General features: G+C 41.5%; 2 protein-coding genes across 8 annotated transcripts in view; one reads left to right on the top strand and one right to left on the bottom strand.

The window, feature by feature from the left end:
* The window catches only part of LOC108242203 (receptor tyrosine-protein kinase erbB-4), a 315,331-nt gene extending 302,741 nt beyond the window's left edge, over positions 1 to 12,590 (bottom strand). For 6 of the 7 annotated variants that reach the window (XR_005232742.1, XM_017426912.3, XM_025008211.2 and 3 more), the window contains exon 1: positions 5,708 to 6,097. Coding sequence is in view for 5 of the 7 variants with exons in the window: in XM_017426912.3 (XP_017282401.1) it covers positions 5,708 to 5,771 (64 nt within the window). In the remaining 2 variants the exon portion in view is untranslated. Of the gene's footprint in view, positions 1 to 5,707; positions 6,098 to 8,396; positions 8,478 to 12,479 lie in introns of those variants that run through there. The other variant, XM_025008210.2, reaches the window with a different exon arrangement.
* Positions 8,869 to 16,540, top strand: LOC108242187 (receptor activity-modifying protein 1). Its single transcript, XM_017426871.3, has 3 exons — positions 8,869 to 9,090; positions 10,883 to 11,021; positions 15,647 to 16,540. Exons 1-3 carry the CDS (start codon positions 9,048 to 9,050, stop codon positions 15,900 to 15,902), a joined length of 438 nt encoding a protein of 145 aa, XP_017282360.1. The 5' UTR covers positions 8,869 to 9,047; the 3' UTR covers positions 15,903 to 16,540.
* The last annotated feature ends 1,937 nt before the right edge of the window (positions 16,541 to 18,477 follow it).

Here is an 18,477-nt window from a genome sequence, read left to right as displayed (position 1 = left end):
AAACAGAGGGATTCAGACCCATTTAGACTTTTATATCCGTGGATTTGTAGCCAAACTTGAGGAAATTATGTATCCAAGAGAATAATCAAAGTGTCGGAGCTCCGCTACAGTAAGCCTACATGTGTGCATTTTTGTCAGCGCCTATCATTAAAAGCAGACAGCAGTTCAGGGTGTGTCGACTGCAGAAAGTCAAGCAGTTGTTCTTCCACTGATAGACAGACGTCAGGACTACAGAGAGCCACTTGTTAGCTTTAGCGGTACACAATTGACGTTTGCAGGATATTTATTTATCTTATTGGCAGCATGTCAGCATTTGAGTGACAGGAAGAAAAATGGCCAATGAGAGAGTGTTAGTGTTGACTGTTTTTAACCTTGACACCGATGCGGAGTTAGAAACCGAGCTGCAAACGTCGGGCATCGATACAAACCCTGTTTAGGCTTTTAAGTGCAAGTTGCAGATACGGTTGATTTAGTTAAGCTGGATGCTAGTCAATTCAACATGCTCATATCGCTGCACAAGTCCAAGTGCGTGACAGAGAAAAGCAAAACCATTCAAGGCTTTTACTTGGGGCAAAGAATAAAAAGGAAACATGCGGCTGTTCTCAATTTAAAAAGCTGTTAAACTGAACTGCGTCACATATTAGAGAAACAGAATTAAAGGCCTAGCATTCCTTGATTTCATGCATATCGCCCGCCGCTTTTCATGATCATTTTATGTTAAATGATGAAGTTAGAACCATTTGGTTAAACCTTGAAAATATTACTCATAATCTCATGTGATCTGTCAGTGGAACGTGCACAGACTCCATGATGTTTACAGTAAATCCCTGGAGATGAGGGCAGCGTCTTCTGTTTGTGAGTGAGCTCTCAGTCCTCCTGAAAGGGGGGGGGGGGGACATCTGTGTCAGGCTTCCAGTCTTCCACTGGCCAATCTAACTCCCACCAGGAGCTGGCACTGTGCGCCTCGGCTCAACCAAAGCCAACCCCGCTCATCATTAGGAAACAGAAACAGGGGGCGTTCAAAAAGTCCGTCCTGCCAAACGCGGTGCCAGAGACGGAGAGGCATTAAGGAGCTCGAGGATGACCACGGAAGCCAATAAAGCCGCTATTTTGCACCCAAGTCTTGTGTGTTTTCCTTCCCACACTGTGCAGTTGTAATTACACATGTAAATATTTGGTGGGGCGCAAACTCGAAGAACAAAAGCCCTTCTGTCCAGCCGGGGCACAAAAAAATGTCAAGCAAAAAGACTTGTGACGTTAGCAGATTTTTTTTTTCTCCCCTCCGTGGATTTGAAAGCAAAGCAAAAAAAAAAAGACATCACTTCTCTTTGTAAGTGAGCACAGCGTCATCTTTGTTCGGGATGTCAAGATAATAATCTGAGCGTTGATTCAGACAGCGAGTACCATGAAAAGTAGTGTACTGCTGTCTCAGGCCTCAGAAAAGCGTTCCATCACCCCCACGCACCACACAGTCATTTATTAGGCTTCCCTTACGACCCGCTCAGACTGTCCAACTTCGACAGAGGAAGCAAATATCAGCCCACACCTGAATGTCAGCCTCACTGAATCGCAATTATTTTTCTTTTCTGCAGAGTGCCACATTTTATTCAGAGCTCTCACCGCTTCAGTCACATTCACCCGAGGACACTGACAAATGCACCCAAACCGTACGCGTCGACATTGGCTCATCAGAAAACTGTGCAGCCGAAGCCTGACACGAGTCGAGCCTGGCAGATATCAAGTTATGATAGCAATGTTGACTAATTTAGAGCAAGATTGAATTCCATCACCCCATCTCTCATGCTGTCAAATAAAAGCCTCCAAGTCTAGACTGATGGTATCAAAAAAAAAAGAGAGCTTAATTAGCTTGAAATAAATTTTCATTTTCTTCTACAAAGCCTGAGCCAGCGTCGTGGCTGCATGTGCGCCAGCTGACAGAGGCCAGAGGCTCGGTAATACGACGCTGGCATTCAGTGGGCTTCCTTTCCCATTCTCCCCCAGCCATTCCACAGGAGAGCATATCTTCAAATGTCACCCAAACACACACACGCACAGGCAGCATTTGTCACAGAAACTCCAGAACCGGGACGATTAAAATGTTGGATCCATTCGTTTCAGAAAGTGAGTAAACAGCCAGACAGAAGATGCCGACGACGGTAACAGTCAGGCAGGAAGATCGAATTACCTCCATAAAAGTGAAGCACAAGAGGTCCTTTGCGTATGAACAAGTCCTGCAGGGTCTTTAATGGGATATTTTACTGGCAGAGACAAAAGAGTACCTTGGACAACCATAATCCTGTCCTTCAAACAGGTGCAGACTCTACGAAACAAGGCTGAACCAAAAGCTTGTTAAAGATTTCCCTGCAGAGATTTGAAACGACACTCGAACAGAGACGGAAGTCAACAAATCTTATAAACTCATGAAACACAAAGGATGCTACAACACCCAAATGTTTTAGGCAAGTTATAGTAATACATCAGCTGGGGTGTGAGGGATTCATCTGCTGTGTCATAAACAGTTTTAACTTAACTCTGTCGCTAGATTTAGAACCATTTCAGACTATCCTGTGGCAGCCGTACGGCCCCACGCTGAAAGAAAGCACACAAATTTACCCTGATGTATAATTTATTTGGAACTTCTTGGCAGCTTTCAGACTATTTCCTGTCTAGTAACACAAAAACAATTTTTTAAAACTTTTTTATTATCTCCTACACTCACAGTCTGCTCCGACTCCAACGGTGCACGAGGACTACCGGCAGCAGTACTGAAGCCTGAACGCTCAAAGGAGAAGCAGTTCATCAAAATTCTGTAAAAGCACAAGGATCTGGTTTAAAATTATGCACAAACAAATATGAGATGCAAAGTAACATTAGGTGCATTTCCGCCACACAGCCTTCTTTTAGGAAGCAGCGTATGTCTCCTCTCTTTCAGCTGCAGGAACCGGGGCCAAAAGAAATCACTCCGGGTGGAAATTCACTCCAGGAAAACTGGCCTTGGTGGTGAGTCGGGATGTAAAGGAGCGAGAGATTTCTAGAAACTTCCCATGGGAAGTTAAGCGGGTCAATGTTAGAAAGAATCCAAACTGGAAACTTTCCATGGCAATTTATAGGGATTAACTGGAAACTGAGGGTAATTTAAGCAAAATCATATCCCAGCAAAAATATAAACGTATCGATTTGTCACAAGCAGATCATGAGTTTCACCTGAAGTTTGTGAAAGTCTAGTTTGTAAACGTCACTGAGTCATTTTGAACATTTCTACAATTTTCTGCTGTAATCCATTTTTCCAACTCATGGAGACAACTGAACAATATTTGTGTTAGTTTTTTTCGTTTTCACATAAAGAAAAAAATAGGTAAATTACATTTCACAACAAAACTATTTCCATTCATAAATAGTAATGTAAAAGGTTTTGTTCAGTCTGTTCCTGTATGCCCAGGTGACAGCATGTATGTTTAAAATCTCTGTTCAAAGAAGAAACTTTAATATTTTAAATTCCAGGTTTATTCACGTTTATTCCTTTGGAGAGTTTTGAAACTACTCTGTACTTAGGAAATGTGTTGTTGCTTTGGTGGCGGTGGGGCACCACTACACATTTTGATTGGCTCAGCATCTCCAGGACAATCCATTAGAAATCTTTGCATGAAAGCACCAATGGTGCAGCTGACAGGGGTTCCGTCGTGGCAGTTTAACCCGATTTATGCTTTAATGTCCTTCTTTCACTATTTTCCTGTCCCATTCTGGAGCCAAGCAGCTGTTCAACCAACTGCATCGCTTCAGCGTCGCAGCGTTGAGGAGAAGCGACATCGGCGGCCGAATATGGTCACCCGACCCTGAAACCCAGACTGTAACCGAAACAACAAACCAAGCTCTGGACAACCTCGTCAGAAAAAGAAAAAAACTATCTGGTGTTGAACCAAGAAATCTAAAGTACATTAGCAAATCTCAAATTATATAGTTTTGGCCAAAACCGCACTTAATAAAAGGGCTCAAAATGCAATTTATCATCCCTCTGCAACAAACCAACCTGCCTTAACATTCATGGAGTGTCACATTTTACAAGCAAAAAGAAATAAAAAATATTTAATGCTTAAAGCATAAAACATGACATTAGTAATTAGTTTTCTTTTATGGCCACTTAAAAAGCAATAAAATCAATAAGTAAAACATGTAATTTTAGCTCCTTTAGACTAAAAAAAAACAACTAAGGGTTAAGTGTTTAAGTTAGTGTTGTTTTAAATATTTTATAATGTTTGATGTTCTATTCTGATATCTGGATCATTTTGTTTCTGGGATTAATTTAGGATTAAAAAACGCAGTCTGCACAGACATGTCCTTCTAGCATAGCCACTCAGAATCCAGAAAACAAATCAAACTGCTCATGGAGTGAACACCTCAACGCTTGTGTGCTCATACATCACACACACACACAGCCTGGTGGAGCTGACTGGCAGGAACGCTACGAACATTTGTCTCCCTGCAGGAGCGTAGAAACAAGTGAACACCTCTGACCTTGGCTCATTTCAACCTCAAGTCTAACACTCCGATATATAATGCTGCTATGATTTCCTCAAATTGAAATATTGAGAAGGAGCTGAAATGAAAAGAAGAGAGAAACAAATATCTACTCCGTCTGCACCCACAGACACCCACTCAACAATGAACTTCCCACGAGGCATAGCTCGGATTCTTGGGCAGAATTTGCATCACAAATATCTTGGATGGGAGCGTGTGTGCATGCAGAATAAATAAAGCAGTGAGGGTGCCACATTTTGTCCCTCCACTTCCCCATTCATCCATCCGTGCATCCATCCACTCCGGCTTAATAGGCAGCATTCAGCGCAGGACCCACACAAGAGGCAGCAGTGGGATGTGTGTGAGTGTGTCTGCCACCGAAGACGGAGCCAAAACCCCTCCTAGACGCCAAAGACCAAGTATCCTTCCGTCTTTAAGACATTTCTAAAGATTAGTGCCACTTCATGGGCATTTCTGCTCATTTTCCCCTTCATGTTAAAGGTTTGATCAACCCAAATCCAGACCAGTGTTCACAATTTAAATATATGACAAATTATAGAGAAGAGTGTCCAAAAATAAAAAAAATAAAAACCTGTCAAAGTAGAAACCAGCATGGCTCCATAAAAAAATAATTTAAAAAAAAAATCACCTAACTTGTCTAGCCATAACAGGATCATTAAAGTGAATTTCGTCAAGGGATCCACACCACAGGGGGCCCCTGATGATGAGAAGCCACAGGATTTCTCACCGCCTGTGCAGCACCCCCTCTTGGTGTTTCTCCTTCATTTAAATTATTCACAGAGAAGCTGCGTGAAACCTGCCGGAGCTCAGCTCCTGGAGAAATCCACACAAACAGCCGCGGCTGGGGCTTTCATTCATTCAGAGGAATAAAAGAATAACAGGGAGGTGGGGGGGTCACCCGAGCCGATTTCTGAGTAAATTCAAAGAAACGAGCTTAACCAAACGAGGGACGACGAGTCTGGAGAGGTTTTTACGCAGAGTCCGTGCCTCCGATTTGGGAACTTGTGTTTAAGTTTGTGGCGCAGATCTGCAGCAGTGAGAGCGCATCTTTCGGGGAACAGGTGCGCACCTCTTCCTTCAGCCCTTCAACTCAGACTGGACGGGCTGGACAGAAGGACCGGGCGCACAGGGGCACAGAGAGGTGCGCGCGCGCATCCAAACAGCCACTCACCTGACTGCGCCGCACTCCACCGGATCAGCACCAAAGTGACGAGGACGCAGGCTGGGAACTTCATCTTCGCAGCGGATCAGAGCCTCGGTGTCTTGTTAACTCCCGTGGAACTCACATGTCCAGTGATGATATCCCGGTCGCTCACGCGCACACTCACGCAGAAGAACAATGAAACAGCCAAAAAATGATAAAAAGAAAAAAAAAAGATTTTTTTTTTTGGAGGGGGGAGGGGGGGGAGACCCGCTGGAGTCTTCTCGGTCTTGGCACAGTTTCCAGGCAGAAGCAGCTTTTTTGTGTCTTTGCGCCCTTTTTTTCCCGCCTTGTTTGTTTGTTTGTCAGCTCCAGGTCCGGTGTTTAGGTCGGTTTCCACACCGCGGACACTCTGAGACATTTACTCCTCACTCTGCCATTGCNGGGGGGGGGGGGGGGCGCTCTGGACACGCCCCCTCCCGGTGATCGACACCCTCATCAGCCTATTGCAACTCAAACCACCTTTTCCTTTTTTTGAAAAGAAATCAGCTCGGATCCCTTTAAAGGCTCCTGATTGGCTGTTGGGCTGATTGCGGCCGTCGGTACACCTGTTTTGTGTTGGTTTCCCGCGGGACGCAGGTGGGAAATGATTTGGTTTTTTGTTTAAATCAGCTGTGATATAAAAGCCACAGCTTGTTATCTGGAACATCTCTGTTAATGCTGCAGAGCTGGGTCTCCGATTTAATAAAAAAAAAACAACACAGAAAACAATAAAGAGTCCATCACCTTCGAAAACAGATGCTATTTAGATGAAATTTGATTCTCCTACGAGGAGAACGTATTAATCTTATTGCATCCAATTTATTTAGATCAAAACAGATACAGAACGTGACAAACAGTCCCCCTCTTTAAAAACAAGTTATTTTTAGAAAGTTTTATCAGCTTAATATGAATGTTTTTCTTCTTATTGCCCTGTTTGAGTTAGACTCCTTGTGCTAGATCTTTTATTTATAAATCAAACCACATGCAGAAAGCTGTAAAGTCCACCACCTTCTAAAAAGCATAAAATATGTCACTGTGAACATTTCACATCTCTAATAATAACTTTTATTGCCCGATTTGAAATACAAGTTTTCAGTGCTGTAAATCTGCAGTTTGTTAATTTATTCAGATTAAATTAGACAGAATTTAACAGTCTGCCCCCTTTGAAAAACATAAAAAGTGATTTTTTTTTTACAAAGTTTAATTACCCCACTATGATTATTTATTGCCCCGTTTGATTCTTGTGCCAGAAAGCTCTTATTTATTTAGCTAAAATCAGATCCAGAATGTGACAGAGTCCACCACCTCCTAAAACATAAAACAAGCCACTGAAGACGTTTTATAACCCTAACATTAATATTTGTTACCCAGTTTGATTTAGACTCAAGTGTTTCGTGCTCTAAAGAATCTGACACACATTTCACCACAATCTAAAAACACAAGTGATTTAGAGAAATTTTATAACCCGACAATAAGTATTCCCCTGATTGATTTAGAGTTGGGTTTCTTGTGCTGTAAATCTAATTTATTCAGGTCAAATCATGTGACAAACATTACACCGCCCTCTAAAAACAAAGTAATTGAGGAATATTTATGATCCTGGTATTATTTATTACTCCTTTTGATTTAAGTTTTATTGAGCCAAGAGGATGTGCAAATCTCCAACACTACAGGCGACATATACTTTGATGGTCTAAAAAAAGACGAAGAAAACGAGCTGCATTGTTGGCAAAAAGTGCCAAGTTTACAGTATCTTTTTACGAGCCCATCCTGCTGCCCCGGCTTCACTTGTGAACTCGTGTAAAAGTGGATGAAACGAGCAATGAGGACAAGAAGATATTGATTTGTGGTCCATGTAAGACGAAAACATCCCTTGGTTTCGTATTGAAGGACTGAAAATGCAAAGCTGGACTCAAAATCGAGTCCTCATGGCCCCAAAACAGGGGGGCCCATTTAGTGTCCTCTGCTGCCCTCTAGTGGCTCTTATAGGAAACTGCTCAGGTTTCAGACCAACTTGCTTCTCATTTTTCACTGAGAAGATACGTTTTGGTGTGTCTGAGCTAACAAAAACGAGACCATGAACATAAAAATCCAGCTCTCTCCATCAGCCCACGCGTATTAACATATGAACACAGACAGCTTCTCTTGGGGGGGTACCACAGCACGCATGGGGCTGAAATAAATGCCTTTTTGGTAAAACATTCAATTAGAGCCATTTCTGAGCTGCAGGAGATCTGCACAGATATGAAACTGACGTGAAAAATGCTAAATTCGTGCCTTTTGTGCTTTGAAATTGATTCCTGTGGGCAGCGGGGACAATGGACTTATCCGAGGAATAAATAATTAACGGGGAAGGAAAACGTGACTCGTGAGCTTTTAATTAAAAAACTCATGAGTCTTATGACGCACCTCCTGAAGGTGGCCTCCGTAGAGATAATATCTCAGAGGATTTATAGTTTTAAATGAAACCAATAAGTTTAAAAAAGGTTCTTATTTTAAACTGTGAAATCAAACATAAAAATGTTCATCCTGAACAATACCAAAGGCTGCAGTTTGAGAGTTAAATCAGTTTTCCAAATATACCAATATGCAATTCTGAAATGCGGGTCCACGTTCAATGTAAACAAACCACTTTTTTTGCCTACTTTACTCAACAAATCCGTGCATAAGTACTTACAGACATCAAATTTGTTGGACTTCTCGTTCCCAAACAACTCTTCCATGAATGTTGATCTATTTTCAGTCACTCCGGCTGTTTCTGTAGGTAAACACACACACACGGTAGTTGGCATCACATTTTGCTTACAAGTTTATCATTTAAAGACACATTAACCGTCCATATGAGGAAAGGAGTTGTGCAGAATCTGTTTCTTATGTTAAGAACTTTTGCTTTTAAATCCTGTCAAAATATGGGAAGTTTTGCACACTTTTGTTTCTCTTTCCTGGAAGTTGAGGCAAAAGGTGTTTTAGGAGTTTTAACATTAAAAACTAAAACTGACCGCCCCGCTTACGAGTCATTAAAATGAATTTGAACCCTCTTCCAAGGCTCTGACTCTCTGGTTTCCCAACAACAGGCACTAATTTTGGAGCCCGACTTTGTTTTGTCCCCTCTGCGCTGCAGCAGCGGGACCAGGGGCTCAGATGACACATAACGGCTGCGGGGAGTGAAAAGGGGGGGGATTTTTTTCGCGCCTTCCTCCTGACTTGTGGTTGATCTGTCTCTCCTGGATCACTGGTTTTGGACAGAAGTTTGGGATCAGAATGCTGCTGGTCTCCAGGGACTGAGGAGACTAAAACCTGGGTCTTGGTCTTGGAGTTTGGATCCAGCATGGCTCTGCGGAGCGTCCTGCTTCTGCTGCTGCTGCTCACAGGTGAGGGGGTCTCTGAGGTGGGAAACTGGTTTTTATTTGTCATCAGCTTTCCACCCACTCTCTTCATCTTTTTCACAAGCTGACCGTTTATGTTAACTGATTGTTTTATTGTATCTAGAATTCGAAGAAATGATGAAACTACTTGCCGGAACACAACAGGGATGTATTGACTGTTATTCTTATTTTAATCAACACATTCATTAAAGCTCTCTGTGAAAGCAGGGCTGCAAATTCTAAGTCTGGAAATGTGGGGAAAAGCAGGTAATAAAGACACAAATGAGGAAAAGAGTGAGAAAATATAAAATAAATGAAGTATTAAGTAAACTATGTGGAAGGACATTTAGAAATATACAGAACAATCTGCTAAATTTGCCCTTGCCGTTCAGTTAGATAAATATTTCATAAAACTCTTGACAGATTTTAATGAAACGTCACATCTACATCTGACTAACTTTTGGAGTTGGACCAATTTAAGATGGCTGCCATAGCCAATTGACTTTAGAAAACACAGAAACGCCCATAAGTCTGTTCATTTAAAGGATATTGAGCTAAAATATTGTGTGGTAGCAGCTGAGAGTCATCCCTAATACATAGTTTGAGCATTTTTTTGCTTCAAAATTCAGCTTTAACTGGTTGAGTTTTTTCTGTTAACAAAGTTCATACATTCTGTTATAGCAGAAGCTGTCCGAAATCCTGCAAAAAAATGTATCGGGTTTAAAATCTTAATCTGAAATAGGCACAATAAATTTTCCCCAAAACATTAGCAGCTCGATTTAATGTTTTATTTGAAAGGTTCTTGCTTCTCCTCCACTGATTTATGTCCCTGCAACAAATCTAAAGCACAGAAATGTAGTCCAAATTTATAAATGGGTAGGTTTTTTTTTTGTGTGTGTATGTAAAACCTCTTTTTTCGTGTGTAAGTGTCATCTCAGGGAAGATAATTTGCAGAATTTGGTTCAGCAGCTTGTTAAAGTGTCAAGGTTACCTCAGGGCATCAAAAACTAATCATTTGTGACCCACAAACAGCTAATACGCATAGGAAGACCACAAAGTTAGCAGTATTGTAGCATCTGCTAGGATTCTGCCTAAAATAGTCTAATTTTCTCTGTATTAGTTACTTAAGGACAAAAAGTGGGTGATAAACTTGCTTTTTTTCAAAATTATCCCAACTTTGAGCCTTTTGCTGCTCCATCTCAACAGCTGGTTGTCACAAACACCATTTTCTTTTCACACCACCTCCTTTAAAAGCTCGCCGTCAACACGTCGGGTCTCCCTCGGGGCCTTCGGGGGCCTCTGGGAGAGCTCGGCAAGTTGGCGCAAACACAATGGGCAAACAGTTGGCCCTTATCAGGCCGGCACAGGCCGAGATCCGCCGCGTTTTCCCGATCGAAACAACAACCCGCTGGTTTTCCACGCAGGGGTCTTTGTTAGCCTCCCTCTCCCCGTCCACGGTATTACATTCAGTTCTCATACCGGTGGGACGGCGGCGGTCTGCCTCCGCATTAAGAGGCTGTTTGCACACATCTCTGAAGTAAACAAATGGGATTGGGACTCTGATTGCAAATTAAAATCTTTTCTTGGTGAAAGTAGCAGCCTAATAGGGAAGAAATGTCCCAGTGAGAATAACTATAGCCAGAACATAACCTTGTTTGTTGCACAAACATATTCCTAATTATGAAGGCAGTAAACAGAGCAGATGAACGCTGAGGCTCTTTCCACAATCTCTGTTGCATTTGTACAATGAGGCGTATTTTTGCTTTTCTTATGTTGTCTTTTGTCTCCTCTTCCACAGCTCTTGTCGTCCCTTCAGAGTCCGGCTGCAACGTTCGTTTCTACGAAACGATGATCAGAGATTTCTGCTTGGATGAGTTCCAGGTCAACATGGGAAGACTGGAGTCAGGCTTGTGGTGCAGCTGGCCCCACACAGTGGAGTGAGTCAAACTAGAGATGGGCGATATGGACCCAATTTATTACAGTATTTCTGCTATTTATCGTAATAATGATAAAAAAGGTGATAAATGCAGCCAAAGACACTGGAAGCACATCACTAAAACACAGGACGTGTCACCCTGAAGTGTGTTGGAACACAGATTGCTGCTTGAGTGGATTTTATCATAAACTTCACCACAAATTAAAGAAGATTTCTCACCAGAATCACTAATCTGTTGATCAACAGACAATAGCTTGTTTACAGTAATGAGAGTTTGGGTCTCTGGATATTGGTCAACCTCAACATTTAATCTTTCTTCTTCCTTTAAAATTAAAAAGCACTACAACTAAACAAGAAAAAAAACATAGAAGAGCTGCTGTAGGAACTGAGATGTCCAAGAAGTGAGTAGTACTCATAAAAAAGTCATTGTTGCAGGACCTGTTGTGGCTGAAAACAGAACCTTGGGAAATTTTGCTGAAGTGCGAGGCTTCAAATGTCAAATTCTGTCACTATTTCTGTTTTTGTTTTTGCATTAAAAGACAAAAAACGAATAAAAATAAATACAACGACATAAAACAACAGAAGTTTAGAAGGAAATAAAGCAAAGCTGCTGAGGAAACAGATTAGAGGAGGATAATATGTGGTTAACCACACCTCGTAGGCACCAGATACCTACTGGGTCATATTTATTGCTACAGTGCTTTTTAAACTGTTATGGCAGGATCACAATGTTTTATTGCAGGGGATATTTCTCTGTATATTATAAGCAAGATCACACTGCCCATTTTAACTTCAAACCTGTTTAAAAATACACACATACATAAATAAATGTTGGCATGCTCTGAAAAACGCCAGTAGAACTAGACTATACAGCCTTAACTCCAGAGTCAGTGGTGTCCAGTTCTGGTCCTCAATGGCCACCATCCTGCATGTTTTACGTGTTTCTCTGCTCCAACACACCTGATTTGAATCAATGGGTGATAAACAGGCTTCTGCAGAACATGAAGAGGTGATTTAGCCACTGAATCAGGTGTTGGAGCAGAGAAACAAGTAACACATGCAGGATGGTGGCCCTGGAGGACCAGGATTGGAGACCCCTGTCCAGTCCTGGTCCTAGAGAGGCACTACTGCATGTTTTAGATGTTCTGACACACCTGACTGATTGACAATGATTAACAGGCTTCTGCAGAAGTCAAAAACCTGCTGAGGAGCAGAGAAACATCTCAGACATGCAGGATGGCGGCCCTCCGGGACCAGAACGGGACACCACTGGTTTAAACTCTGCATTTAACTGGAATTAAACGAACACGGCCCCTTTTTGAATGAAGCTACTTTTCACAGAATCTGTCAAATGAGCTTCTTCTTTAACAGCTCTCAGTTTGTCCTTTTTTAGGCGAGAATCCCACAGACTACTTTTTTCAGTAAAAGATTTGAGCTGCTGAAATAAACAAGGCCTTACCTGGAATAAAAAGACTGCAGTTCATGTTGCCGTCACATCAAAACAAGCCGAACTCTCTTCTTTAGCCTGGGGGGTGGAAGCAGCAGCCATGATTTCCGGAGAGAATGTCAGCTTTTGAAGAACAGTTTTCCATTTTTCCCCTCAGTTGTTTTACAGAACGATAAACATCTCCTCCACCTTCGCTCCTGGAACTCTCTGCTGCTCCCAGCTGGCAAGGTGGAGCTCGTTAACCTAATTAGCCGGGACCACCCCTTGGTGTTTTAGGCCTCTCCATTTTAGTTTTGTTCAACCAACTTTCTCAATACACACACAAACATATATATATGTATAAATGTGAGACAACATTTATCTCACTGGAAAGACACAATTTTACGTGTTATATATCTGTCACAGATTGTGGAAAAAGACACCAAATACAGACATTTATTTACACTTTATTTTAGGAAAATATACTCCTCAGAAATAAATTAAGAAATCTTCAGTTCCTTCAGAAATGTTCTTTGAAATCTGCTTCAGTATATTTGCTCCATTTTGGTCTTCTTATACTACTTTTAGCTTTTAACTAGTTTTTGCTGCTTTTAGCTACCCTTTTTACTTTTTAGACTTTAGCTAGCTTTTCCTACTTTTAGCTTCTAGTACTACTTTTTGATTTCAGCTTGTGTCCTGCTCCTTTTAGCTAGTGTTTTGCTTCATTTAGCGTCTAACTACTATTTTGATGCTTTAAGCTTTCAGCTCATGTTCTGCTACTTTTAGCTTTAAGAACCCAGTTTCAGCTTCTTCAGCAGATTCCAGCAGTCACTCTGCACTTTCTGTGAAAAAAAAATGAAATTTTGTCCAGTTGTGTTTGAGTTCCTGTTTGGCTGTGAGACTTTTTCGGAGCCCCAGCAGTCAGGGGGATGAGTCAGACCTGGAGGATGAAAGAAGCCGAGAAGCTGCTGTCAAAACGCTGTGATTTCCCTCCTGGCTCTCTGTCCTCTCACGGTTCAGCACAATATAATTGGTGCTGCTGCTCTTTTCGCCCGTTTTACAGCGCAGCTCAGGAAAAAGCACGCAGGCGTTTCGAGGGCTGTGTAATAAAACTCCTGGAAACAATGTGTGACGCCAGCGTTTGACTCAGATGAAAATAGAGCCGAGCTGTAGATGCAGGTCAAGATATAACGAGACGGAGCAACACTTGTAGGGTCTCCCTTTGAATATGTTTCCTTCCATTTTCAACTCAAACACCTTGCAGCCCACAGAAACACACACTGAAAATAATGTCATATCATATAGATAATGCATAAAGTTTAACTAACACCTACAACTCCATCATTTTTCAGCACAAGATTAAGTGTAAAACCCAGGCATGAAAGGAGGCGGGTGATATGCATTCCTTCAAGCAACACAGGCCTTTAATATTATCTGATGAATTTGCTGAAACCGCACAACTTCTCGGTCCCATCTATCATTTCGAGAGCAAACTTCTCCTGCACTAAATTTTACCTGTAGCTATCTTTCTTTTTGCGTGTCAGGCAGCTCATTGTTACACAGATCACATCGCTCTTCGGGAAATAGTCGTCCCTGTGGGTCACCTTAAAGATAACTGTGGATAAAAGACTTCTGGAAAACTAGAAGCCAGGAAGTGAAACTTTTCTTATCTTCGAGGCATTTGTTAAAGTGATGTACGGCATGCTGCTCAGGCTTTCTCTGCTTTATTTGCACATAAAAATATGGCAAGCCTTTTGTGTATTTATTCAGTATCCTTGATATCAGACGTCCTTCTTTCACACTAGTTTGTGACTCCACTGCACTAGTTGCTTTCGCTCAACAAACACCTATACTAGTAACACTTATTTTCCAACTAGTGGCACTTTTGCCCAACTAGTTGGAGCATAAGTCATACTAGTCAGCAAATCTGCTGCACCATGTAAGGGTTTTTTATGCTTACTAGTTAACTTGTGCAACGCATCATCAACTAGTTTGGTCAAATGGTCCCCTGGTGCTTTAAAAAGCCAACTAGTTGGGAGCAACTAGTTTGAAAAAAAAATGCTAACTAGTATGACTTCTGCTCCAACTAGTTGGGCAAAAGTGGTACTAGTTGGCCAAAACAGTTACTCGTAAAAGTCTTTGTTGGACTAGTGTGCCAAAATGCTGAACTAGTGCAACTAGTGACGCATATTCAAAATGACGCTTGATTTCAAGGATATCAAATAAATACACAAACAGCTTGCCATACATATGTGACTGGCAGCTGTGAGCGTCTTATTTGTTCTTTAGAATTATTGATAAAATAAGGAAATCTTACATCAGAGTGGATTTAAACATGCAGATTCACAGCCTTTCAGGTTTCTTCACTTCGCTCCAACACTTAAACTCACTTTCTGAGCTGGAATATTGCTTTATTTGTTGTTCTTTAACAACATGAAGTCTGCTACAAAATCAATCTGTATAATTTGTTGGTCTCTGTGAAGAAAACACACACAGAAATGAATCAACGTGCTTCGAGGGCTCAGTCTTTTTGTTCTTGTTGCTCCCTTTGGTGTCCAGAAAAGAATCCCCTCCTGGTATGTTGAGAATCTCCACTGAGCTCCTCACTCAGCTGGTGTGCATCTCCATTTCTCCTGCCGTCCACACACAGCCGTTATATTTAGCCGTGTTAAACTTGCTGGTCATCTGAGAGGACGTTTCAAAGACAACATGAGAGGAAAATCTGAGTGCACATTTAACTTTTACTGTCATGATATGAAAAATGAAATCCTTTATCCCCTGCAGCTGAAAGGCGCGTCTGTATGTGTTTGTGCCTGTCTGTTAGCAAAATATCTCATAAATCTCTAGAAAAACTGTAATGAAACTTAACTTAGAAAGTTATAATTGAATTTATGTCTACAGCTTTGGAGCTAACTGACCTTAGCAAACACCAAAATGACTACGACTCAGTCTGTTTTACTGATACTGAGCGAAAACTTGGTGTGGAAGTAGCCGAGAGTCGTCCACAATCCATACTCTGAGCGCTAACAGATTTAACAAAACTGCATGAGATCAGGCGAGTTTGACCAAAACAGCTGCAACTTCATCATTTCTCCAGATAAGACGATCTGAAAGGCCCTTTAAAGAATGTTATCCCTTTAGTTAATTTCAGTTTTAAACTTTATTGCATTAAGAGTCAAACGTCTCTGTGTTGTCTGCAGGATCTACGAAGGTCTAACGAACTGCACCTACCAGGTGGCCCTGAGAGTGGACTGCTTCTGGCCCAATGAGGTCGTCGATGGCTTCTTCATGAAGATCCACCAGAGATACTTCCACGACTGCGCTTTGACCGGACGGCTCCTCCACGACCCGCCGGTCAGCATCCTGGCGCCCTTCATCGCCGTGCCCGTCCTGGTCACCCTGCTCATGACTGCCATCGTGGTGTGGAGGAGCAAACGCACTGAAGGGGTTCTTTAGGACCAGCTGGATTCCTGGCCTTCAGCTGTGGACTGGAGATAGACTCAAAATACGCAGAAAGTGTGTCCTGAAGTTTGTGCGTTGCTGAACTGCAGCAAAGGTTGATGTGTAAAATGAATTAAATGTTTTATTTGTTATGAAAATGTATGATTTTTATCTGTGCAGGCAGATATCGCCACTGATACGAGAGTAACAGAAAGATCTCAGGCAATTATGAGGCTGTGCATTTTAATCACCATCTGCTGTCATGGCCCAAAACTGTTTGTGAACTCATAAAAAACAACAGAGGAGGACACTCAGGGGGACTGGATTCGATTAAACCAGATAAAGAGGAGCAGAAAAGGAAAAAATAAGCTTTGGGCATAGATATTCAGGGCAGTGGTCTGCAATTAAAATTCAACGAGAGCCGCCTGAAGAAATGTCTCTCTAGGAAAGGTATATTTAAATCCTCTTTTAGTGACAGCCAAGCTGGGGGATTTTTCACTCATGATGTTGTTTTACAGGTCTGTATCTTTCTGTGGGCTGGCAGCTTCTCTCTGCAGAGACGAGAGAACAAAACTGTGGGTCAAACTGTGGAAATTATTGTAAATGCATGAAAAGCTGAAAAGCTAAAAATAAATTCAGTAAATACAGGAAAATGTATACAAGTAAACATATATTTTACATATACTGCAGGAGTCTCAGATAACATGTGTGAGAGCCTTTTTCACTAAAATATGGATTTTGACACACAATAAAACAATGTTCAAAATTGGGAAAATATAGGCATATAAACATAAGGTATGTAACTTTTGTGCAGTAAAAGGACAAAGAAATGTAGATATTGTAAACAGCTGAAGGAAAAAACTGGGTTCAGAAAACTCATTATTTACAATTAAACATGATGGAGGTTGTATCATGGCGTGGGCCAGCTGCACTAACATTAACGAGGGCCCTGAATGGATAAAAGGACGAATAAAATAAAGTCTTGAGTCACATGTCTGACAGTGCAAAACAAAGCAAAGATACTGACAATTTTTAAAGTCATCCTGAGCTAAATCACCTTGACTAAATGTTTACAGAGAATTATAATCTGCTATAAGAACAAAAGACCTTTTTAAAAGCTTTATTTTTTTAAGAAAAGAAAAACAGAAATCTGTGCAAAGCTATCAGATGGCTACAAAAATATTTAGCATAAAGACAACCCAAAATCTCTCAGAATTATTTCTGGAGGAAGCGGCAGTATCAGTGACTGAACGCATCACTGTGTGTCAGAGCGCCATCTGGCGGTCACTCTTCGGGACACAGAGTTGCAGCTTTTTCAGATCTCAGGCTCGATCCTGATTGTTCAGCCAGTTCAGACTTAAATTTATCAGCTGTTGCAGCTAATTGTTCAGCAACTACTGACTTATTTCTGAGGGAAATTTTCAAGACTGTTTACAGCTTTAAAAAATCATCTTCTTATATCAGCCATCGTATTCTAAATATTAACTTTTAATTATCAAAATTTATCATTCAACCACACGTACCCACTGCACTGAATGCTTCTAAGTATGGCAAATATTTTGTTTAATAATAATAACCAGCTGCTGAAGTTTTAGGAAGGACTGTTGTCCCATTCTTGTCTGATGGAGGATTCTAGCTGTTTGGTCCTGGGTCTTTGCTGGTTTTCTCGTCGTAATGCGTCAAATGTTTTTAACTAGTTAGTAATTAACACTTGGACTCTTCTACTATGAAGCCTTTCTGTTGTAATGGATGCAGTCTGTGGTTTAGCACAGGGAAATAAGCCTTCCCTGAAGAAGAGGTTGTCTGGATCAGAGCAGATGTTCTGAAACCTGTACATACTGTTCTGCATTGATGGAGCCTTTCCAGATGTGTGAGCTTCCCACTAATGCACCCCCATACCATCAGAGAGGCAGGCTGGATGGTTTGGACCCGTCTGACCTCAGAACAGTTCTCCTCTTTGGTCCAGAGGAGACACATCTGTTCAGATCTGGCTTCTTCTTTGCCTGATAGAGCTTTAAGCAGCATCTGTGGACGGCACGGTGAGCTGTGTTTACAGACGACGATCTGTGGAAGTGTTCCTGAGCAGAACAGAACCAGAACCTGGTTTTAATGCAGAAGATCACCAACATCCAATACTGACTTTCAGCGATATGTTTAAGGTGCCTTAAAAGTTGGGGAACATGCCTGTCCAGGATTCAGCCAATTGGGTCAAGGTCTGCATGCCATAATGGTGCACAACCATCGTAACGTTTGTGTCAGAAGAGAGAATTCAAGCTGGAATTGTTCTTAAATCGAAGTTAAATCAAGTTAAGTGGCATCACACAGAAAAAAAGCATAGTTTTAAGACAGATTAATTCAAGACAGAGTAAAAATCTGTGTAAATGTTCTTGATCAGTCATAGTAATTAAATACAATGTCATTTTTTTTTGTGCATGTAAAAGTTATGGCTCAGCACTTCCCCTCCATCTTTTGTGCTTGCTGAGCTGTTCTGTCCCTGTCACTGGCAGGGGAATTAATGACAGCCATGTTATCAAAGCAGCAAAAGCCTTCAACGGTTAAGCTTAGTCAAGCAGTGTTTGGATTTTCTGAT

Source organism: Kryptolebias marmoratus, linkage group LG23 (genome assembly GCF_001649575.2).
Source record: "Kryptolebias marmoratus isolate JLee-2015 linkage group LG23, ASM164957v2, whole genome shotgun sequence".
In the NCBI taxonomy this organism is placed as follows: Eukaryota; Metazoa; Chordata; class Actinopteri; order Cyprinodontiformes; family Rivulidae; genus Kryptolebias; species Kryptolebias marmoratus.
This window is presented reverse-complemented; position numbering and strand designations above follow the sequence as displayed.